This window comes from Anastrepha ludens, chromosome 6 (assembly GCF_028408465.1).
Source record: "Anastrepha ludens isolate Willacy chromosome 6, idAnaLude1.1, whole genome shotgun sequence".
NCBI lineage: Eukaryota > Metazoa > Arthropoda > Insecta > Diptera > Tephritidae > Anastrepha > Anastrepha ludens.
In genome coordinates this window covers 45,280,485-45,304,926 of record NC_071502.1, presented here as the reverse complement: position 1 = coordinate 45,304,926, position 24,442 = coordinate 45,280,485, and the positions used below count along the sequence as shown (strand labels likewise).

The following is a 24,442-nucleotide window of genomic DNA, read 5'->3' as shown; positions in this document are numbered from 1 at the left end:
TCCTTTGCACCGCTGTTTTTGTGTTGTGTGTATTTTGTGTAAATTTTTCAACGTTTTACGGATACTTTTATATGAGGATTCACGAACTATTTCTCAGTGATGTCTGTAGTATGGTAATGGTTTTTAGTTAATACACTATATTTACAATAAATTACATACTATTAAAAAAATTCATTTCATACTTTTATAAATAAATATAACAAAGACGAACATACGACTTTAACATGTAGGCTTGAAGTTGGAAAATGAAATAAATAAAAACTGAAAATACATTGAAGTACATTGAGTAAATTAAATTCATTCCATATTAGCTCAACTACTTAAAAAATTTCCACATCGCTATGTAAATTCTTGAGTATCGCTACGACACTAAGTGAGCAGGGGCAGTTAGAGCAGCTGGGCAAAAAGTTTGTGCTGTTTATGAGTCTAATTCAATATGGAATTTAAGCTGTTCTATTCGGATTGAGTGGTGGTCGAAAATAAAGTACGCTCAGTGAGACCAAACGTCGATACATCACTAAGGTGTTAGAAATGTTAAATCAGACCGGCATTCCGCTTTGAAAAATCCCATCCTGATTAAGATAGTAGTCTCTTAAAGCTCTGTGAAAAGGATTCAGGTGTAGTCTGTAATTGTCCGTTTTCTCTCGTTAAGCTTGTAAGAGTAAGATAACTTTTGGATTACTCGCCCCTTAGGGTATGCAATGTAAACGGAGTATAGAAAATGACTCGTTTAGTCAAATGAGTATCATAATTTCTGCTGGGTATGTGTCAGGTGTATCTACGAACGCATGTAAATAAACGTAATTTCATCACTAGACATTTTTGCGAATATTTACAATAATTAAAAGCCTTTATTCATCACACGTCCGTTTTCTCTCGCCTTTGTCTCCCCTTCATTGCCGTTATTTTGCTTTTTTAAGGGAAAGGTAATGACGAAATAGCAGCTGGTTAAAATACCGCATGATTGGCAACAATGTGTTGTTATATTGCTTGCAAGGTTGCTACTACACACACACACACGTACACATTTATTGCTATTACACATACTTGCGTGCTTGTCTATTGTGTATAAAATATAAGCTTTCTGCATACTTTTGCGTTTTAAAAGCAGTAAAATATTTATTACGCAAATTAAAATAGCGAGGCCCACAACGAAGGGTATTTGGTTTTCAACGGGAAGCAAGCTGTTAGCTTAAACTATCAAATTTAAGCTAATTGTTCGAATAATTTAAACTTTTGAGTTAAAAAAAGTTAAATAAAATAAAAAAAATTAGACTAGGCAATTATGTTCATTTCATCTTTTATTTTTGCAATATATTTCATTTTTGAAGCAAATAAGTTTCATTTGTTATAATAGGCCTCTAACTGACATATGTTGACAATTATATCAAACTTAAGTTCATCCTTATCACTACCTACTCACTCTTAGCTAGTCCCAAAAATCGCTCTAAAAAAAGGAAAAACTAAAACCAACAAATTTCCCAATTGCTGTGAAAACATGTGGGCCAAATGTATGGTTCATGTTTGAAACCCTGTAAACTTGTGATAGCTAATTCCACAAAGTGAGCCCATCGTAATTTATTAAAAAGTCACGCAGTGTTGCCGCAAAGTTGGTCTCAAAGCCAAATTTCATGCAAAAAAGAATATCGCCGGATACAGTGTGGTGCTGCCAGAGGCTCAATTGTGGTCAAACTCTAAAAGTGAGCTCGGCAAATACTGTTTTCGCATTTTCACGGATGGCTCCAGAACCGAACGGGACAAAATAGCACTTTGCTCTTGGAATGCATGCATCGGTGTTTCAAGCGAAGATCTCTTCTGTTCAAGAAGTAATGATCTTAGTTGTGGAAAACAGATGGAAAGGCAAAACTATACGTGTCTGCAGTGACAGCCAAGCTGCCCTCATGGCGTTAGACAGCCTTCCGATCACTTCAAGAGTAGTCGAGTCCTGTAAATCCAGGCTGAACTATGTCGGTAGACATAATAGCCTGATGCTAACATGGGTGCCGATACACGTGGGTATCGCGGGTAACGAGACCGCTGACTCCTTAGCTCTGAGGCCAACTTCTTTGGCTCGGAGCCTCTTCTGCTACTCCCTTCTGCACCAATCAAAGCCATGGTTAGAAAATGTGTTAATACAACCCACAAGTGAGCTTGGCAGGCTAAGAGAGGCTGCAGATGGACTAAACTGATGTTACCTGCTGTGTCCGAACGACTGTTGCAAATCTTACTGCCTTTAAGCAGAGCGGACTGTAGGCAGCTGGTTGGACTGATGACGGACCACTTTCTGTGAGCGAAACACAGAAGAGGGAGACATCTCAGACAGTGTACTCTGCCCAGCTTGTGAAGAGGAGGATGAGACGGCGGTCCACTTTCTGTGCGTCTGCCTTTGTTCGAATCAGGCTTAAGGTCTTTGACACTGATGTGTTAAGAAGCGACCACTGACTCGACCTGACTCCTTGGCGACCTGACTCCTTGGCACCACAAGATTTACACAGATTTCTTCGAAGGTCGGGTAGATTTAAAGAAAATTCGATTGCAGTACAATGGCCTTAATGTTGTCTGAGTGCTGTACTTGCTAGTTGTCCCAACAAATAAAGCAAAAAACAAAAAAAAAAAAAAAAAAAAAAAAAAAATATCAGTCTAAGGTTGGACGCGATAGAAGTGAAACCTTCCGTAAAACAAACTGAGAGAGAATGAGACGAAAGCAGCATTAGGAGCGGGATAATTATAGGTTCATTATAATATTGCTATAAAGTTCATATTTTATTTTTTTCATTTTATTATTATTCATCCTCAATGTTTTCAATTCCAACAAATGATACGAGTGGCTTATGATAGCTAAAATATGATACAAATGCTTTGGTTTCGATGTTGTCAACATATCTTTGAAATACTGCGTCAATTGTTGTTTTTTACATACTACAATACTCACTATACTCGCGTGGCTCAGCAGTACGCAGCCTCACACATTTACGTATATCAACATATAACGTTTCGTAGCCTCCCCCACTCTTGGCCGCATAAAGAGGAGACGGAGAATAGTGTCGCTTTTTCGTTTCATCGAGTCTCAAATCACTCCCAACGATTCTAAAGAAGTTTTCACTTCAAAAAAAAAAAAAAAAACATATCGCCAAAGACATGATTTCTAAGTTAAAAATTCTATTATTTGGGCGTAATGAGACGTTTACGTGAAGCATTTCGTCAAATAAGAAAATATTTGTAGGCAAGCAATTCTTCTGGGGGAAAAATTCTGCACCATGATAACGCGCCGTCGCACAGTGTCATTATTATTCGTGAATTTTTGACAAAGAACTAGACGAACACCATAAAACAGCCATCGAATTGAACTGAGATGGCTCTTTGCAATTTATTTTTGCGTATGATTGATTAAAAAAGCCACTACGGGAAAAGCATTCGAAAGGCAGTAATGGCATAACTGAAGACGGCTCTGTTGGATATACCGAAAATAGAGTTCCAGAAATGTTTCGAAAGCTGGTACAAATGCTGAGGGTATGTGCTAGTCATGCGCTACACCACCTTAATTCAACGTCTGGAAAAAACATCCTGCGGAGTATAGTGAAGAGGCCATACTATATGAACACGCCTTCGTTATCTTGGTATACCAATTGTGACTGAAACAACGAAATAATTTGCATAGCTCACAAACAGCGACTAAAAAATCAGGGGTACAGCAGCCAGCTTACTTCGGCTGAATATTGTACTAGGTGAAATTATATAACGCTTCGAAAAAATTAATAAGGATCTTTAATAATGAAAAAAAAAAATAATAAAAACTGGAGAAAATGCAAAAGGTCGTCAGCCAAAAACTATGACAAAAACTAACGCAATTTTAGACTTACCTCAAACGTGCATTTTTTTTTATAACAAAAGTCAAGGGGCTATAAAACTGCATACTCAGAATTAAAAAAAAAAATAATTTGAAATTTTGTTGGATTTTTTTTTAATTTATATTTTGGTTTCCAACTTGGAATTATCTAGTGTTTGTAGTGGATGGAGTTATATTAATAATAAAATAAAATAAAATGAAACCAATAAATAAAACTTTGCGATATTTCGCTCTGCTACTACATATGGGGAACACAGCTATATACCCAAATGACCAAGCTGTAAAAACTAGAAACATTTCAAACCGTCGTGCTTTGTTATGCTCAGACTGGCTTTTAAAAATTTGATAGTAAATGCTTGGTCGTGGGTCGTGATTCAAATTCTCTGTGCCACTGTTTGCACATTAAAAAAGATACTTGCGATTTTGTGCATTTTTTTATCTTTTGACAAACACTCTTCAACCTTTGCACGCCGAGTTGCATACAAGTAAGTACCTTGTATGCGTGTGTGTATGTGTGCGTGGCAACCAGCGCAAGTGAATTTTCAATTTCGTAATGCCTTTCTGTTTTCTCCGCGCTATTCGTTCTGCAAGTTCGGCTGACCAGCTTTTAGCTTTTTCGTAATTTTTTTTTAACTTTTTTCGGAAATATTTACTTTGCACTTTGACCTCCAAAATTTATAGTAAGTGCAAGTGCATTACTCCCACTCATTTTGCTGCATTATTTCCATTTTAATGGCACTCAAGTAGCAGCACGCCAGTTAGTCAACTAAGCAATCGACGAGGCGGTCGGACATTTGCTATGAGCTAACAACTTTTGCACAAAATATCCAAATGGTGATAGAGGCTTTTATTTATCACTCAACCACGACGATGTTTGTTTCATTTATATGCTGCCGCTCTTTTGACGGCTATCCTAATGCTTGTCCATACGTATGAGAATATTTATGTATGTATGGACAGATGCATGCACTGTGAGAGCTCTTCTATGATTTCGACTGTTAACTTGGTTTCTCAAAATAAGGTCACTTTCATTAAGGCGGTTTATCCTTCACTAAGTCAGTAAATATAAATAAAGCAAACCGAACTGGGCTTGTGTAGTTAAGATGACGATTAAATGGAATATATTCAGAGAATCAGCAGTACTCAAAAGTGTTTGTTTTTTATTCAAGTGTTCCTTGAAATGGAGATTAATATTTTACTTTTGAATTTTATTAAAACTTAATACATACATAAGTTTACTTATGATAACGAATTCCATGCCCACTGCAGACATTGAACAAGAAAAAAGTTATTTATATTAGCTGTCACCTGTCTTCAAGCAATGGTGAGTCTACTTCTAAAGTACGAAAAGATCACGCAAATTTAACTAATTTTTAAGTAGAAATTCAGTTTTTTTTTCGCAAACAGAGCGATGTCGTAAAGTATACTAAATTACATTCTCTTTCTCCTGATGCCCATATTAATCTCATGTTGTGTGAGTATAGTACTTAGAATAATTTTTGGAAGATTTAATCCATTGAAACTTTAAGGCCTTCACCTGAAATGAGTTTGGGGGTTTCTTTAAAAGCGTGTAAAACGGAAACGAAAAAAGTATTTTTTTTTTGTTTTTGCCATTTTAAGTTTTGATCCATTATTTGAATCACGTGTGAACTACAATCATTCGGGGAAAAAAAATTTTAGCATTTTTTTCGAACCTTTAAATTAAAGAAAAGGTCAAAAAACGGGTTTTCATCTTTGGACGTCCGCCATTTTCGATCGTAGTTCACAAGATTGGTCGGGGAGTGGAACTTGGTCATGTGATGTGAGAATAGCGATAAAGCGGCTAAAGAACAACAAAGCCGCGGGCGCCGACGGACTGCCGGCTGAGCTATTCAAACATGGCGGCGAGGAGCTGGTAAGGTGCATGCATCAGCTTCTATGCAAAGTATGGTCGGATGAAAGCATGCCTACCGATTGGAATTTAAGTCTACTCTGCCCAATTCATAAGATGGGCGATCCTGCAATCTGTGCCAATTACCGCGGGATTAGTCTTCAAAATATCGCCTATAAGGTTCTAGCGAGCGTATTGCGTGAAAAGCTGCAGCCCACCGTCAACCAACTGATTGGACCTTATCAGTGTAGCTTTAGACCTGGAAAGTCGCCAATCGACCGAATATTTACAATATGCCAAATCTTGGAAAAACCCGCGAAAGAAGAAACGATACACACCATCTTTTCGTCGATTTCAAAGCTGCATTCGACAGTACGGAAAGGAGTTACCTGTATGCCGCGATGTCTGAATTTGGTATCCCCGCAAAACTAATACGGCTATGTAAGATGACGTTGCTCAACATCAGCAGCGCCGTCAGAATTGGGAAGGACCTCTCCGAGCCGTTTGATACCAAACGAGGCTTCAGACAGGGTGACTCCCTGTCGTGTGACTTCTTTAACCTGATGTTGGAGAGCATCGTGCGAGCCGCAGAACTTAATCGCTCAGGCACAATTTTTTATAAGAGCGTACAATTGCTGGCGTATGCCGATGATATTGACATCATCGGCCTTAACAACCGCGCTGTTAGTTCTGCCTTATCCAAACTGGACAAAGAGGCAAAGCGAATGGGTCTGGTGGTGAACGAGGACAAAACGAAGTACCTCCTGTCATCAAACAAACAGTCGGCGCACTCGCGTATCGGCACCCACGTCACTGTAGACAGTTATAATTTCGAGGTTGTAAAAGTCTTCGTTTATTTAGGAACCAGCATTAACACAGATAACAATGTCAGCCTGGAAATCCAACGTAGAATCTCCCTTGCCAAAAAGTGCTACTTTGGACTAAGTAGGCAATTGAGCAGTAAAGTCCTCTTTCGACGAACAAAACTAATACTCTAACGTCTCTCATCATGCCCGTCCTAACGTATGGCGCAGAAGCTTGGACGATGACAACATCCGATGAAGCGATGCTTGGAGTGTTTGAGAGAAAGATTCTGCGTAAGATTTTTGGACCTTTACACGTTGGCAACGGCGGATATCGCAGGCGATGGAACGATGAGCTGTATGAGCTTTACGACGTAGACATAGCGCAGCGAATAATGATCCAGCGAATGATCCGAATGCATACCAACGCTCCGACTCTAAGAGTATTCGATACTGTACCAACTGTTGGTTGCAGAGGAAGAGAAAGGGCCCTCTGCGTTGGGAAGATCAGTCCTTCTCCACGACTTGGCTTCACTTGGTGTTTCCAACTGGCACCGGCTAGCACGAGAAAGAAACGACTGGCACGCTTTGTTAAGCTCTGCCAAAATCGAGTAAGCGGTTATCGCGCCAATTAAGAAGAAGATGAAGTTCACACGATAATGACATTCATACTGACATTCACACTGTCATAAAAAAAATAACTTCCCGTATACTCGTATATGGCCATGAGCTAGAGAAGTTACTTGGCTTCGTTATTTATATGGGGTAACTCCCTATCCACTTTGTAGTGGTAAAACCCGTATATGTTGGATTGAAAGTACAATAAAATGCTCAAAATTTGCAAAAACAAAAAACACAGAAGGTTGAGGACATAAGGCATATGGTGCATACATATATAAAGGCGGATCTAAAACGCTTCAGGAGGAAGGTGCAGGAATAGTGAGGCCTAGAGCACTCAAATCATTAACATTGAGCTAGATATCACAATTGTTCAAGCGGAGCTTTTCGCCATAGTGGAAACAGTGGAAATCGTATCCAAAAGAGGGTCCGAAAAAGTAAAAAATAAAATACTTTCGGGCAGTCAATCAGTCAATTAGCCCTCAAAGCCTTAAATAGCTAGGTTCAATTCAAAAGTCCTTATAGAGTGTAACAAGCACTCAACAAACTGGCGAATCAAGTTTCCCCGACTTGGGACACGAAGGGAACGAGAAGAAGACAGACTTTTATGCCAAATAAGGAGCAGAAGGGTCATTTATTGCACCAACTTCATTTTCGGCTTTAGCAAAAACACCCTAAAGCAAGAAAAATAAATAAATAAACCCAAATAAAAAGCAAGGAATATTGAAACGACAAAAATGGCCCTAACCACCCCAAAAAGTTGCTGAACTTTAATACCAACAGATCAAAATCTGCTCTAACCCTAGACAAAAATGGCCTCAGATTACGCTGTGGAGCACTTATATGCCACTTTGCCCGAAATAAACATTTCACTATAATACCTAGCACTGGTTTATGCAGGTACTGCTGGGATGGAGAGGAGCCCATAGCACACTTAATCCACAGCTGTGAATCATTAGGTCACAGAAGACACAGAATTCTGGGCTTGCACCTCCTAAGGAGCTGGTTCGATTCCTCGCAATACTAAACACTTAGGGGCACACAATAGAATAATCTCGTCGCAGTGCACAAATGCCTTAGCCTAACCCGTGCAACCATTACCATGACCATTACCATGTGGTCCAAGCGCAAGTGACTATTACCCGAACAATCTCATTCAAATTGCCATACTTTTATTTGCCAAAATTGTATTTAACATACAGCACAAATTGCACAAAATTGCGCTTGAAGACATGCATTTGTGCTCACATAATGAAGTCACTTCTTCTTTTCAGAGGTCGAAATGCAAACCTCATAAAAATCGAATCATTTCTTATTGGGATTTTCGAAATATTTTTCAGCCAAATTTTTCTAGTTAATTTTTTACAAAAATGCGATAATGTTCATAAAATTGTCAACTTTTCTCCGAATATCTAAAATTTTTCATGGTATGCAGTTTTATAGCGCGCTTAATTTAGCAAAAATTAAAAACCTGCATTAATTTTTAAGCATTTTTTCCGCATACGATGTTGAGAATTTTCTTCCGTATAAACACATGTTCGGAAGTAACAGTAAATGGTAATGTAAAAGTATTGTAAAAGCATGAGGTGACTTAATTATGTAAGCACAAGTGTACGTTATTTTGCAGAAAATTTCCCATCTGCAATTTCTGTCTGATCAATTGAGGGGGAAAAATGCAATTTTTGGTTTTCCCTGCTCATAACCATTCAACGACATATAGTACTCACATTGGTTCAATAAAATTTCATCAGAATCGATTCAGCCATTCTGAGGCTATAGTCAACACAAACGCAGTTACATCCAGTTTGATATACACTGGAGAATGCCTCGTATACACATAAACTGATGTTTTAAAATTTCTACTAACTTGCTTCTTCGAAATACTGAGAATGAAAGCATTTCCATTCCCATGCTACGCACATTTCTGCATGATTAATAAAAGTACTGAGTCAAATGCGCATCAGTTAAGTATTCAATTGAACTTATAATTGGGATTTCATCTCGTTTTAATTGCGATTTCTTTTACAGTCACAGAAACTTGACAACAAATAAGCATTTGTATTTTGTTGATTTTTTTTTTTTTTCATTTCTATTCTTTTGAATTTTCAACAGCAAACTGCCAAAATGTTGTAGAATGCCAGCTGCTTACGAATATTCAAATTCTAGGAAACTTGAGCCACAGCTCAACATTTTCATTCACCATTTGGCACATTTGCATGGTTGGATGCATATGTATAGGTATGATATATATGTGTATGTACGTACATATTTCAGCTATAGGCCACAGAAGCCACATATAGGAGCGCTTAAAAGATTAAAGAAAAATTGAATGAAATATGGTTTCTAGTCGAGCGAATAACCAAATTGTTTTAAAATCGCTGACAAATTTGCTTTCGTTTGTACTGAAATAAAAAAAAATGGAATAATAATACAATAAATGGATATTTAAGCAGCCTTAGCATAAATCCTTGAAATTAGAAGCAGCTCAAGCAACTTTTATTTTTGGGTAGCAAGCTTGTAAAAAATTATTTCAAATACTATTTTCCAGATTCAGTGGCTCAATAAAGGACTCGATCATACATAGCATGCAGCTTCAAATTCAAAATTTTTGTAAGAAATAAAAGCTAAATATTTTTACTTTTATATTTTTCTATTGGGTATTCAAATAAGATTTTGAAATAGTAATAATAATTTAAAAATCTATTTATACTCTTTTATAAAAAATTTATCATGTAGCATTCGCAAAATTGGTTTAAAAAATTAAGTCGGACATCTAGCATTATTAATCTTACGTTTAATTTGCTCTGGATAGAACAGTGCAAAGAAAGAACCAAACGTAATAAAAATTCAGACGCGTTTTGTTGAATAAAAATCCAAATTATAAACTTGGGTAGACAGCGTGGGCAAAGCTTAATTGAAATCAGAAATGTAATTATTAGTCATCATTAAAAGGGTAAAATCGCCAAGAAATCGCAGAATAGTGGATAGATCGACTGTATGCGACGGGATGAAACGTTTCTAAGAAACAAAATCCTTAGAAAATAGGAAGCAATCGGGATCACCAAACTGTTTTCGGATGCAGATGAATGGTGGATAGTGCAACAAATTGAGAAAAATCAAAATTTGAGCGCTCCTAAAATCGCAACAGAAGAATAATTATAGAGGAAGAGTTGCACGAAAAAAACCTTTCATCAGCACGATTAACCGACTCAATAGAATAAAATTCGCAAAACGTTATGGGAACAAAGATTTCAAGTTCTGCAAGCACGTTTCATTTGCAGACGAAAGCAAGTTTAACATATTTAGGCCAGATGGACAATCATATGAAAAGAGCAGACCTAATGAAGAGTTGCTGAAATAAAACCTACGTCCGACATGGCGGTGGGTCGGTAATGGTGTGGGGTTGTATATCCGCTGCTGGTACTACAAATTTGTGCTTCATTAAAGGCAATATGAACCCCAAACAATATGTAACAATTACGAAAGAAAATTTGGTCCAAAGTGTTGAAAAGTTGGGAGTTAAGGACAATTTCCAGTACTATCAAGACAACGATCCGAAGCAGCAGGTCCGTCTATGGCTGATGTTCAACTGCCCTAAAGTACATGAAACACTTCTACAATCGAAACATATCAATGTAATTGAACGTTTCTGGGCTCATTTGGAAAACCAATTGAAAAAGTATGTTATTAGAAACAAGAAAGACTTAGGAGATGCTATCAAAGAAGATTGGGGGAAAAGAGATCCTTTAACATGCAAGAAGCTGGTCGAAACCAAGCCAAAAATACTGAATGCTGAGAGAAAAAATACAGGCTTGCCGACTAAATATTAATTATATTGCTTTTATCTTAAATATTATTATATTCGCCTAATTCTATTTTATATAAATTTCCGAGTTATTTTTGAAGAGAAACTTCTTAGGCATCGATGGACGATCGAGAATGGAGAGGAAAATTTCAAGGCCATGCAACGTTTTGGGCATTTTCGTTCCGCGAGAGAGAAATAAGGTACAGGGTGGGCCATATAGCGTTTGCTTTTTGAACCACCTATTTTTTTGAGAATGGTAACACAAATGGCATGTCAAATGTGTTCATAATTTACTTGTTAATTTTACTTTAAGAAATGGGACGCTATACGCTTGAACAAAATTGGGAAATATTGAAAACCTATTTCCAAAGAGGTGAGTCTCTTCTTCTTTTCTGATTTTCACATCGGTGGCTACGTCAATAAGCAAAATTGTCCGATTTGGGGCTCAGAAAATCCACACGGTACTGTAGAGAAGCAAATGCATCCACAACGAGTCACTGTTTGGTGCGGTTTTTGGTCTGGCGGCATCATCGGGCCATTTTTTTTGAAAATGAGCGAGGAGCCGCGGTTACAGTAAATGGCTAGCGTTACCGTGACATGCTCAGCGAGTTGTTTCCAAAAATTGAAGAGGATGACATGGACGACATTTGGTTTCAACAGGACGGTGCAACTTGTCACACTGCCAAAGTTACACTCGAACTTCTGGCTACCGCTTTGAATTCCGATATCAATTGGCCGCCTAGGAGCTGTGATTTAAGCCCGTTGGACTATTTTTTGTGAGGAGGCGTTAAGGACAAATGCTATGCGAACCATCCAGAGACGATTGATGCTTTCAAACACGAAATCGAAGTTGCCATTCATGAAATTGGAGCCCAAACAATCGAAAATGTGCTTAAAAATTGGGTTGATCGAATGGCCTACTGTAAAGCCAGTCGTGGCAGTCACTAGAACGATATTATTTTTTATTCATAAATGACAATGTTCAATCTTCAAAATAAAAAAAAAGTTTGAAAAAATATTGATTATTTTTTTTTTTTTTATAGCTGATTCGAAAAGCAAATTTTACATGGCCCACCCTATATAACGTAGAGGAAAAGGCGAGAGAGAGCTATACCTTATATATATCTTAAATACAATTTAGGCTATTTTGCCTCAGTTTTTCCTTGTGGTTGCTAATTTCTAGTGAGAAATAACACTGTCTACTTTTTGGCGCTTGTTTGTTGGTGCAAACTTGTAGGAAATATATTTTTGGTGCCTAATTTTTGGTGTTATATTTCCTTGGTACCTATTGTTTGGGGCATTCTTTGGTCACAAGTTTTTGGCGTTTTTTTTTTTCTTTGGTGCCTACTTTTTGGCGCTTATTTCCGTTTCCTGGCTTGTGCTTGTGCGTACTATAAAGTGCTATCCATTCCGGCGTCGGATTTGTTGGTATTGCCTTGCGGTAATTTGTGCCGTTGCTGCTGTCCTGGAATCGCTGCGTTTGTGCGGGTGATAAACGCTCTGAGTAGTGCGCGTTGTTGCCACGGTTTGTGTCCGGCGTTTTTCTGCACCGTCGACCCTTCTCCGATTTTTGTAAATTTTGTCTATTTTTATTCTCTGCAAATGTTGTGAATTTATTTAGATATATATTCTTTCTCTCTCTCTCTCTCTCTCTCTCTCTCTCTCATTCTCTGTCGGGTCTCTCTCTCTCTCTCATTCGTTGTCGGGTCTCTCTCTCTTTCTTTGTCTGCCTTGAAAGTTTCACTTCTGTTATGTGTACTACGCTACACGCACTTTTTTTGTCACGTATTTTGCTAAGTTTTTATGTTTTATTTTCTATGTACGAATGCGTTGAAGTTTGTTTATGTTTTCTGTAGTTTTGAAAAATACGCTTGAAGAACGAAAATAAATGTGACACATAAACGAATTAGATTTGCATTTTAATATATATTTTTTTATTTAAAACCATATCTCTTGGGTGTCCGAGTTCTTTATTGAGCCAGTGTACATAAATTCAACTGATTTAACTATAAAAAATATTAAGCTTTTAATTTCCATTTAAATTTGAAGCCAATTCGTTCCAGATATATAGATATATTATATATAATATAATTAGCGCGTATACCTCTATTAGGCATTTGGCCGAGTTCCTCCTCCTATTTGTATGTGTAGCTTGGTGGTAATGTCTACACGCTACAAATAGTAAGAGGAGCTCTGCCAATAAAATTATTATACAAATATATATACACATGGCATAAAAAGTCTGCGTTCAGCCCCTGATTTAAAATCTAAGTTGGAAAAATTTATGAGTTTAAAAATGATCAGGAATTTCGTTTTATTCATATTGGAGGCGTGCATTCGAAGAGTGCATGCGAGAAAATTCGCGGAATTTCATCTGCGTATTTGTGAGATAACGGGATTAAAGTAGCGGTAGTCAAATGAGTTCAGCTTTAAAAGTGTGCGTTCACTTCACTTCGAATAGTCTTTTGCATGAAAAATACGCTTTTAAAGTTAGTTTTTATTTTTTTACCATTTGAGTAGTAGTCGTGGTTAAGAAGCAAGTTACAGCAGATCAGAGAAAGATATTTGGTAAACAATGAATAAAAAACGAAAGAAAGATAAGCGAAAGAAAGATCATCGTTAGTTGCTGGAAATTGGTAAAAGTCTTCGGGTAATCGCGAAAATCGTTGGCAGGCAGTACTCATCAATCCAAAGAGTGATTAACAACTTCAAGCAAACGAAATTCTACGAACCCAAGCCTCGTTCGGGACGCCCATCAAAACTGACGGAGAAAGAAAAGCGCAATATAAGTGCCCATGTGAAGATTAATCTACGATTGACAGCAAGCCAGATCGCATAGGAGATAGAAGAAAAGTTCCCTAAGCAAATATGTCCGGATATTGTACGAAAAATCCTTAAAATGGCCGGATTTCATGGTAGTGCCACACAAAAAAGCGCTTCATTTGCAAAGGAGCACTTACATAAGCCTCCTGAATTTGGTAACAAAGTTATGTTCTCAGATGAAAGTAAATTCTGCATTTTTGGAATAAAAGGTCGCAAGATTGTGTGGAGGAAACCCGGAACAGCACTCGTTAGGCAAAACCTAGTACCTACGGTAAAGCACGGTGGTGGAGGTACATTACGTAGAGATGTATGGCAAACTCGGGCGTTAGTAAAATGCACTTTATAGAATTGACTATGAACAAACATGATTATCTTAATATTTTAAAAACAAACTTACGAAAGAGTGCAACTAAATTGAGACTGAGTGAAAAATTTATTTTTCAACAGGCCAATGCCTCAAAGCACACGACCGAGATTGTTAAGCTGTGATTCCTCTCTAATGTTTCAAAACAACTGCATACATCCCCACAATCACCAGACCTAAGCCCCATAGAGCACTTATGGGACTTACTCAAGAAGAAAACCTGGCTGCGTACTATAGCCAGCAAAGAAATGCTAAAAGAGGAATGGGAAACACTAAGTCTAGAAATAACTGCAAAGTTATTTTTGATTGACCGCTTACACGTCATAAAAATACGTGGCTATCCGACTAGCTATTGAATTCATGAATTCATTTAATCCTATTACTTTTCTTTTAATTCTTCTTGAAGTGAACGCAAACATCTTCTGTTCAATTAGAATTATCTTCTTATTTAACGTGATCTCATTGCAAATTTAATTAAGTTATTGATGCTGAATTCTGCGTAAAAGTTACAATTTTTCTTAATAAATAAAAAAACAAAAAAACTTATTTTATTATTATAATTTTAAACTTTTCACACTGTAAAGAAAATCGCATTGGGTGAACGCATACTTTTTATGCCATGTGTATATATAATAGTTAAATTTGCTGTAAAAAGTTCAAATTTGTATTTTGAGAATACATTCTAGTGCAACTGGTTAAAAACTATACTCATTTATATCCGTGAAATGAATTATTGGCTTTGGGAATGAAAATCACTAGCAGTTTCATGCAAATAAATGCAAGAGTGCATATAAAAGTTTTGATAAATATTTAATTGAAAACTTGCGATGCCATTCACATAATAAACAGTCAGTAAAAAATTGAAATATAACAAAAAAGGCAAAAACGTAAATGCAACAGTCGAAAGAAACATGTTGCATGTGACGAAAATTGCAAATTTACCAACTGACTGCGCCATAAACAGGCCACCCAAATAAAATATTGCACTTCTCACTTGCAACAAAGTGGCGGTGGCGCCAACATTGCTTCGAGGTATATTATACATACTAAAAAGTAAAAACAAAATATTAAAAAAAAATAAAAAATGACACCAACATTTATCACGCCACAATGCGAGTGGTTGGATGCGCAATTTGGTGAACAATTCTTCGTCGTGCCACATAGAGCCATTTAGCGGCGTGTGGGAGTAAGCCCAAAAAATTTAAAAGAATGAAAAAATGGTTTGAATTATTGCGTATTTAAGACAAAGGCAAAGACGAAAATAAAAATACAGATAAAAGAACCGAGTGACAGAGTGTAATTCAATAGTGCAGGGCGGGCCAAGCCACTTATTGCCAATTTGCAAGTTGCGTAAATTCAAATCAAATTTTCAACGTTCTTCTATGTAAAATGCAATGGGCATTATTTGCTTATAACAAATACAAAGATAAATTTCGGAGGCGCATATACAAACGTGCATAAAATTGCGAAAGGTATACCAACTGAACTCGTAAATGTGTAAGGATATTTGAATTGCTTAAGGTTAACTTACATTCATCAAAGACAGCTGAAGTTTACCTAATATTTACTGCTCTTTTTGGTCCTTAATACTCGAGTGTTTAGAGAGAAAGGTGAATCTAATATTCACACAAAAATAGTTATTTGAAATATGAAATTTGATTGCAGCATACAGCTACATAAATACATGCATATTAAGCGCTTGCCAAGCCAGCAGTGAATATGCGGTATACATGTAAAGGGTGTTTTGTTTTTGCTATAGCTCTATTGAAACATTCTAGTTTTTTTTACAAATAAATTCCTTTAATTACATACGTTATTCTTGGATATTATATTTTGCTGGATAGCTTAAGGGGTTACATACGTCTAGAATTTTCAAAATATTATTTCGATGATCGAATCAATCGATATTTCGTAAGTAAGTTTCTACTGCTCACTAACCAGGTAGAGAGCGGTTCCCGCACTCCTGTACCTCAAACTTTAAACTCATTTTCCTCGAAACTACTTTTTCCGGCATGATCAGCATGATAACTCATACAGATTTTAATATATTTTGATGCGAGTTTTTTTTAAATATTCGAAAGTGTTTTCTCTATAGATTTGATTTTAGATATTTTTATTAAAAAATTTTATTAACATAATGAAAGTGTGACGTTTATGACGTACAACGCATACTTTTTTTTAATGTGCAATAATAGTGGGCAATCAATGTGCATTTAATTTTAGAGAAATAGTCTGCATGCATCTCAATAGTTGCACAGACTTTTCGTTAGGAATTACCAATTTCCAAATATACATCCGCGAATAAATTTGTATAATTTCTTGTATAGATGTCGATACAAATGAGGTAACTCTCAGACTGTCATTCACCTAGGAGTCGCCAGGACGATTCTTGTGCATTCGGTTCAAGCAACTCAGAACTTCCGGACTTTGTTCAAGTACACTCCGGGTAGCTTACGAAAGCCCGTTTAGGGGGGCACTATTATGAGAAGGCGAAATAGCTCGGGATATCTGGTTGTGCGCTGCACCTAAAATATCCTTCCCCTGGGATCAGCTCGACTTAAATCGCGTAAACGGTTATAGCGTCTATCAAAAAGAAGAAGAAGTAAATTTTTATCACAATTGTCTTTTACGTATGCTACAGAATATCTCTCTGTGATTAATGGCGTACAGGCAAGAAATTCAATAATACAGCTTGTTTTATTCCATTTCAACTCCATTTATTTACTGAAAACCACTCACAAGCACCCTCTTCCACATACATACATATATTTAACTACAACAACACCCACAACTAAGCACATATGTGGTTGAATGTTTTTGAACTTAAAGAATAACAAAATCAAAAGAAAAAACATAAAAAAGAGTGCAAAGGTGTAGCCACGTACGAGGCGACAAAGAAATGTAAACGAGCAGTCTACAAAAATGTCCTTGGGAAAGTGCACATGTTTTTCTAACGAAAAATGAAACAAAACGAAATGCAGTGAATGTTTCAAAAAAACAAGAACACAAATAAAAATTATTTACAAACGCAAATATAAAAAAATGTAGAAGGTATGCGCAACTTAGTATGCCCGTAGAAGTCGCTGAAATTTAGTATAAATAATTTTGCAAAAAGAAGAGTAGAAGCGCAGAAAGCAAGTGGAAATGTTTTGAGGGCTTGCAATTTTATTATATTTTTCTTGTTTACTTCCCTCAGCATTTTTTCATGTCTTCTCCTTTGGTCTGATGGTAAATTTGAGTGCGTTGGCAAGTGCATAAAATGTTATCTAAGCATTTTTATGTATCGTTGGCGCCGACAATTTGGCTGACATTTTCCGCGCTTGGCATGCAATTGCATTTTTATGAACACACGGCACTCATACAAATCCAAGTATACGAGTACATATTTGTACGAGGAAAAGACAGGGTGGTTCTAAGCGTCTATTAATTTGACACTGAGCTACAATATTCCACGTCAAGTGATCCAATTATTTTGAACAATGTTGCCGACTTTTCTGAAAATTGCTTTATTTGAATTTTATAATTTTGAGATTTATTTGAATGTTGTTAATTTTGTTGCAAAGTTTTTTTAAGTCCAACCAATATTATTATTATTAATATTATATTATATTAAAATCTACAATACTTAAAAAAATTGTTTTTAAAAAATTCAATTTTTCTGTTGAAAATTCTTGCTGAAACAATTTTCTTTTTCTAGACTCAGATTCTTCTTATTTTCTTATTCTTTTATTAATAGCTGGGATCATACCCAGTAATCCCTGAAAGTTTCAGGGTAGGATTCCATTAATTTTTTGAGTTATATTTAAATATATACAGCGAACAAAAGCAAAATTTTTGTTTTTCCCAAAATTAGAATTCGATTTTTTCCCCAAAACTTTGTAACAAGAAAAAATTGGAAAAATAATATACAACAAAAATTTCAGGAGTATAATTAAATAAGACTATAAAAATATTAAAACAACCGAGGGTATTTTACTTGAAAAGGCTCCATAATAAAAAATTCTCAAAATTGAATAAATCTCAAAATTATAAATTTTTTTTCAGAAAATTTCAGTTTAGTCCTATAACACTCACACCTACAAATAAAGAGATTTGCCAAAAAATTTACGACAATTATCAAAATGCCGGGATCCATTGACAGATTTTTGCTGTTCAAAATCTTCAAGCAAATTTGGGAAATATTGCAAACTGATTTACAAAATGAGTGTGTATTGCCCAAAAGGTACGTTTTTGCTGAAAGTATGTTTTAAGCAAGGCATATTTCCAACGCTGTCCCATCTGTGGATCCGCAAACGCCCACTTACTTGTCAAGAATCGAATACATTAACTGAAAGCGACAGTTTGATTTGCCTTTTGGGGTGGTAACAATCGTATTATTGATCGGACCTTCATACAAGTTGTAATATAGCAAAAGAAAGGGGTTTGTTTTTATTTTTATTTCCTGTGTAAAAATATTCCTATTCTTTTCCCTGAAGGGAAATTATTAATTCCTGTTTTTGCATTTTTGGCTAATAGCAGGTGCTCTGTTAAATAAAATTATACATTTTATTTTTTATTATATTTCAGTTAAAATATAAATTTCTCATTAAAGTTTTAGTATAATAAAGTAAAAGTTGCAAATTGCTAGAAAATACCATACAGTAGAATTTTGAAAAAAATTTCGCCAAAGATGCTAACCATTTGCTTCCATGTCCGAGGTTCCACGTTCGAAAATTTGTTATATGGAAAAAATGGCTATTAAAATTGAATGGGCTACAAAACCAAAAAAATATTTTTTTATAAAAATGCTGATCAAGAAATTAGAAATCTTGACAATTATTTTCAGAATTTTCATATTTTTTTTACAAAAGTTTGGAAAAAATGAGTTTTATTGTATAAATTATTTAAGTGACGTGTACTGAGTTTAACTTTTGTGAAAGAAGTTAGGTTGGATCAGGTTAGCTAGGTTGCTTGTCTAATACAAGAAACTCGATGGCCCTAAGGCCCATAGTGATACCTGCATTTGATTTTCATCCCTTAACATAGTTACTTAAGCCACTTAGATCTATTTAAGAAGATGAATAGTCCTTCTAGTGAGACATTTTGCAAACGACCCAGTCTTCAAAGAAATAATCGCGAAGATACTTGGCATGGCTTCTTTGAAGTGCGTGACAATCTCTCAGTTTTTTCTACATCTTCAGAACTTCTGCAGAAGTCATTATGAGGTGCACTCATTCTACTGTCGAGGGTACCAATAGTACAGTAACCCAGGCATTTTGCTCTTTTAAAATGCAATTTTGGCCAAAGCGCTTTGGAGACCCCGCAGTTAATAGTCAGATACCATTTTCTATTGGTTTTCGCGATTACGCGCAAGTCAAGGACAGTGTACAGCTCATTTAGAGGAATGCTTATGCCAGTCGATGTTATTCCTGATCGCTGAAGGTCAAGCTCAGCGGCTTTCCTTGAACACTCATCCGCTCTTTCATTTCGCTCCATTAGAGAGTGGCAGGGACCCAACAAAGTGCTGTAGGATAAGCGAGATCGACTTTCTGCATTCTTTAACACATCTTGAAATGATGCGCATTGAGGCCTGTACCTTGATCGCTGCTAAACTATGAACAAAAATTGTAAGGGTTGCCGGACGCAAGTCCATTAGTCTTATTAGTTTTTTCTGCCTTGTTTATAGCGTTGGTTTTAGCTTGGGAGACGATGAAAAAAAACTAGGGTCTGTCAGACTCACGCACGGTAGAAGTGAAACTTCTAAGTTGGTTGTTCCATGCATGGGAGCCCCGGTTTAGATCTCTCCCCCCTCCCTCGTGTTAAATTCAGGTTTTCATATTTTTTTTTCTATATCGCTCCACATAAATTTGTACTATTTATTTTTGTCCTTATTAGCTTCAAATTTGACACTTGGGTGCAGTGTTGCACTTGACGCTGACATTTCTTTGCACTTCCAATGGTATTTTTTGCCTACTTTTGGCGCGTTAATCAATTTGCTTTGATCACCGAAACAGTTGAAATGTCATTTTACAACCTTCTACTTCAACTATCGTCACTCGTTTGGCAAACGCACTCATTGTATCGCTTCGTCTCCTCCATACCTACCATCTATTTACTTCACAGCAGTTTCTTATTGCTTTCCCGCTTACACACATTCAATCGGCGCTTTATCTGATACTCACACACAGCACTCATTGACACGGGCTATGGCTATCTATAATACCCGTTGTCGGTTGTCGATTGTCGGTTGCCTGCATGTCGCCAGTCTACTTCAATGCTTGCGATGCGAGAGAGCGACAGAGAGAGCGAATAGGCGAGAGTGGGAAGGAGCAGCTGCTCCTTGGCCCCGCCCATTTGACGGATTTCGGTAACGCTCCGAACTTACCGTTTCACTCGCCTATTTTCAATCTGCCTTGGGGCCCCCGACGCGCCTAAAGAAGTTTCACTTCAAAAAAGTTACTAAATAAACAAAAGCGAAATAGCCAAAACTGATCAAACTGATGTCACAAAAAAATTTTCTTGCTCATGAGTGTACGTACGTACACACACAGGTATACGTATTCATACATACATATTATGCAAGCATGGAAATGTTTTTGCCGATCTGGTATAAAATTTGCCAGCAAGCTTTCGCTACTTCAGATTCCACCAACCCTTTTAGCCTTTTATGTTTGTGCATTCCGGATATACATGGAATATATATGCTGTGTATGTATTGTAAATACATCCTATAGTATATAATCACATTTATTTTACCTTGCATCTTATCGCCCGCTTTTTCTCTTTTCAGCTCTCAAATGTATTTGCTTTTATTTCAATTGAATTTTGTATAAATTCACTTATCTTGAGTGTAATATTTGCGATATTTTAGAGACAGATTTATAATGATTTGGATGTGTGAATATTTAAATATTTTACGTGGGAAATAACCTTTACTTAGCGTTGCGTGTTTAGTTCTAGCACGTGTGTGAAAGACCTTCGGGTTCTTCTGGTATTGCATAATGCATAGAGAGAAGACTCAAGTTTCGCGCTTTCATTAGAAAAGTCAGAGTTTCATATGGTAATTAGGAAAATTGAAACAGCGGTTTCGATTAAAAATTCACATAAATAATTGAATTTTACATAATTGACAGCTAATGCACATTAATATTGCATAAATTTCAGTTACGTACCATTACCGAAGTTACGTGACTTTCTCCCAAAAAAGTTGTTACGAGTGTCACGTAAAAATCGCATTATTTATGCGCATCAATACCAACAAACAAGATAATGGATTAAAATACAGCTTAAGAAATAAACATATGTTTGGAATTTTTTTCAGCAAGAAAATGGCAGGCTTGAAATAATTTTGATGAAAATCCTTTGTTTGTCTTATATGTATGTAGGTAGGTGGGGTGGCTGTCACAAAGACACACTTAGACCTTTCGAAGGTCCATTGTGACACCACTGGATCTTATCCGTACCCTATGGGTCCCTTTTCAAACCATCCGGTATCGTTAATAAAAGAGAAAAGCTTCGTTAGTTTTAGATGCGCTATGTTCGCTACATCAGTTAAAAATGCCGTATCAAGAGTGCGGAGCCTCTTTATAGTTAAGCTTTCACACTCACATAAAAGGTGCCTGACTGTTTTCTCTTATTCCGTGTTAAGGCAGCTTCTACAGAAATCGAAGTACCGGAGTCCTAACCTTCTAGCGTGGCTACCTATTAAACAATGACCAGTTAATACCCCGTTCATGTTTCTAATAGCTTCGCTGTTAAATCTTAACAAGCTTTTTCATCGACCGCTGTTCCATACCGGCCATGTCTGTCTGCTTAGCTCGCATGTTGTGAGGTTTTGCCAACTTGTATTTACCTTGTTGATGGTTTCTCTAACTATAAGTAGTTTACAAGTGGGTATAGGCATAGGTATCAGCGACTTATTCACTTGGAGATCAAGCGTTGCACCGATTCGAGCAAGTTCATCTGTATGTATGTATTAATATTCTAATTTTGTCTTATACCTATGTATGTATTAAATTTCTTATATGTATTTACATCTATTACACATTTTTATAAACTCTTTTTATATTTTTCTCATAAACGGACATATCTCATAAGCGAACAAATTTGTCAGCCCCTCAGGTATTCGCTTAAGGGAGAGTAGACTGTAAAAAAAAATAAAAACATTAGAGATATTTCATGCCAAGTGATCCATGTATTTTGGACATTGTCCTCAATTTTCCGATAATTGGTTTACTTGTAAGCTTGAGTATAATGAGAAGGGAACTGAAAACGCGAAAAAAGTGTAATAATTTTCAGATCTATTCAATGATGAAAATTTTCGTATAGAGTTTTTTTAAGTGAAATATTTTCAACTATTTTTTAACGTGTTTATAATTTTGTTTAATCTAGTGGGATAAAATACTTTTTAAAACAATTTTGTTTGCAAAAATCTTATATTTTTATTTAAAATTCAAAAATTTCTTTTTTAACTTTTGAAAAGCCCTTCCCTCAGGTTTTTTTCTTATTTTTGCTTATTAGCTGAGACTGTGCTGAGTCGGATTGTAAAAGGGCAAAATGTATTTACGAGTACATATACTAGCACCTCGCTAGTATATTATTTTCAGTCATTTTTTACTGACTTGCCGTACGTAAACTGAATAGATTTTCAAATTTATTCAGTGGTGAAAATTTTGGCAGAATTTTTTAAAGTGAAATATTTTCATTTTTTGGACATTTCTAGAATTTTTTTTGTTTTTATTTTTTAGGATAAATATGCGTTTTAAAAGTATATTTTTTTGAAAAAGTATTAAATTTGTGTTTAAAAATTGCCTAATTTTTGAAAAGGCCTTTCAGTTATTTTTTTATTTTTTAGTTGATACCTGAAACTATGCCCAGACGCTTTACAAAAGGACGTAATATATGTAATAATTTTAATAACATACGGCTAGGGCAGTATTTTGCACAGGTTTTACTCTTAATCGCTGTACATATTTGAATATAACTCGAAAATTTACGGGAATCCCTCTATAAAAATTCTGGCTTTACTGAGCATAGTTTCAGCTACTTATGAAGATAATGAGAAACAAGATTTAAAAATTTCTCAAAAATTACTAAAAAAAAGTATTATCCCTAAAAATTTTAAGCCAAAAAATTTATATTTTTTGTCCAACAAAAATTTTTTTAAAGTATATCTTATTCTAAATTAAAGCTAAACATTTTTAAGAATCTTAAAAAACACCGAGAATATTTCATTTTATCAAATGCTATACCAGGCGGCTGCCGTAGCCGAATGGGTTGGTGCGTGACTACCATTCGGAATTCGCAGAGAGAACGTAGGTTCGAATCTCGGTGAAACACCAAAATTAAGAAAAAACATTTTTCAAATAGCGGTCGGCGCTCGGCAGGCAATGGCAAACCTCCGAGTGTATTTCTGCCATGAAAGAGCTCCTGCCGTTCGGAGTCGGCTTGAAACTGTAGGTCCCTCCATTTGTGGAATAACATCAAGACGCACACCACAAATAGGAGGAGGAGCTCGGCCAAACACCCAAAAAGGGTGTACGTGCCAATTCTATATATATATATATATATATATATATATATTGTATATATACCAAAATGTTCAACAATGAAAAAGTTTCAAAATTATTAAGCTTTTTTCAAACATTTTGCCAGTTCATTAGTTATTATGCTAAAACCTACAAATAAATCAATTTTAAAAAAAATGACGTCAATGTCCAAAATACGTATATTATTTAACATGGAAGCATTCTATTGCCTTTAGCGAATTCCTGTGTGAAGAATTACCAACTGAAACTCTGAATGGATAGACCTGCGCCAGACTCCTTTGAGTCATCCTACTAAGAATGGATCAGAAAGTCTTCTATAAATGCAATGAAATTTTGAAATGTATTACAGTTTTGTTTGTGCAACCTTTTTTTTTTAATATTTGCTCGTTTTTAAATTTTTTATGCCTTATGCATAATTGTGCCTTAAAAACTATTTTTAGCTTATTTTTTTTGGTACACTAACCTCTGGATATTTGTATCCGTAGCATAGGTATTTCGTAATATCGAATAAAGCCAGTATAGTATAATATATATTTAAGTGCGAAGATGTGAAAATTAAAGTGGAAGTCAAACTAGATATAATTTGTATTGAATTTACTCTCTTAATGCATATGACCGACCTTCATCTGCACGCCTGAGATGATGGTAACAAAAAAAAAGCGAGCAATTCCTTTATGCTACAGAAAAGCCAGGTGCGCCAATTAGAAGGAAACGTTTGAATGAGCGAATCGTTAAAAAGCAATTGATCAATGAACTTTATTCCTCATCAAAAAATAAAAAATCAT

General features: G+C 35.9%; 2 protein-coding genes across 6 annotated transcripts in view; one reads left to right on the top strand and one right to left on the bottom strand.

The window, feature by feature from the left end:
• LOC128865723 (protein qui-1) overlaps positions 1 to 24,442 on the bottom strand; it is a 317,735-nt gene that overhangs the window by 224,922 nt on the left and 68,371 nt on the right. The gene's annotated exons all lie outside the window — the stretch shown is intronic.
• Positions 10,531 to 10,968, top strand: LOC128867030 (uncharacterized). Its single transcript, XM_054108121.1, has one exon. The coding sequence runs from the start codon at positions 10,531 to 10,533 to the stop codon at positions 10,966 to 10,968; it is 438 nt and encodes a 145-aa protein (XP_053964096.1).

Excerpts from the sequence above, each read along its gene's own strand:
- LOC128867030 (XM_054108121.1), top strand. The coding sequence starts at position 10,531 with ATGGTGTGGGGTTGTATATCCGCTGCTGGTACTACAAATTTGTGCTTC.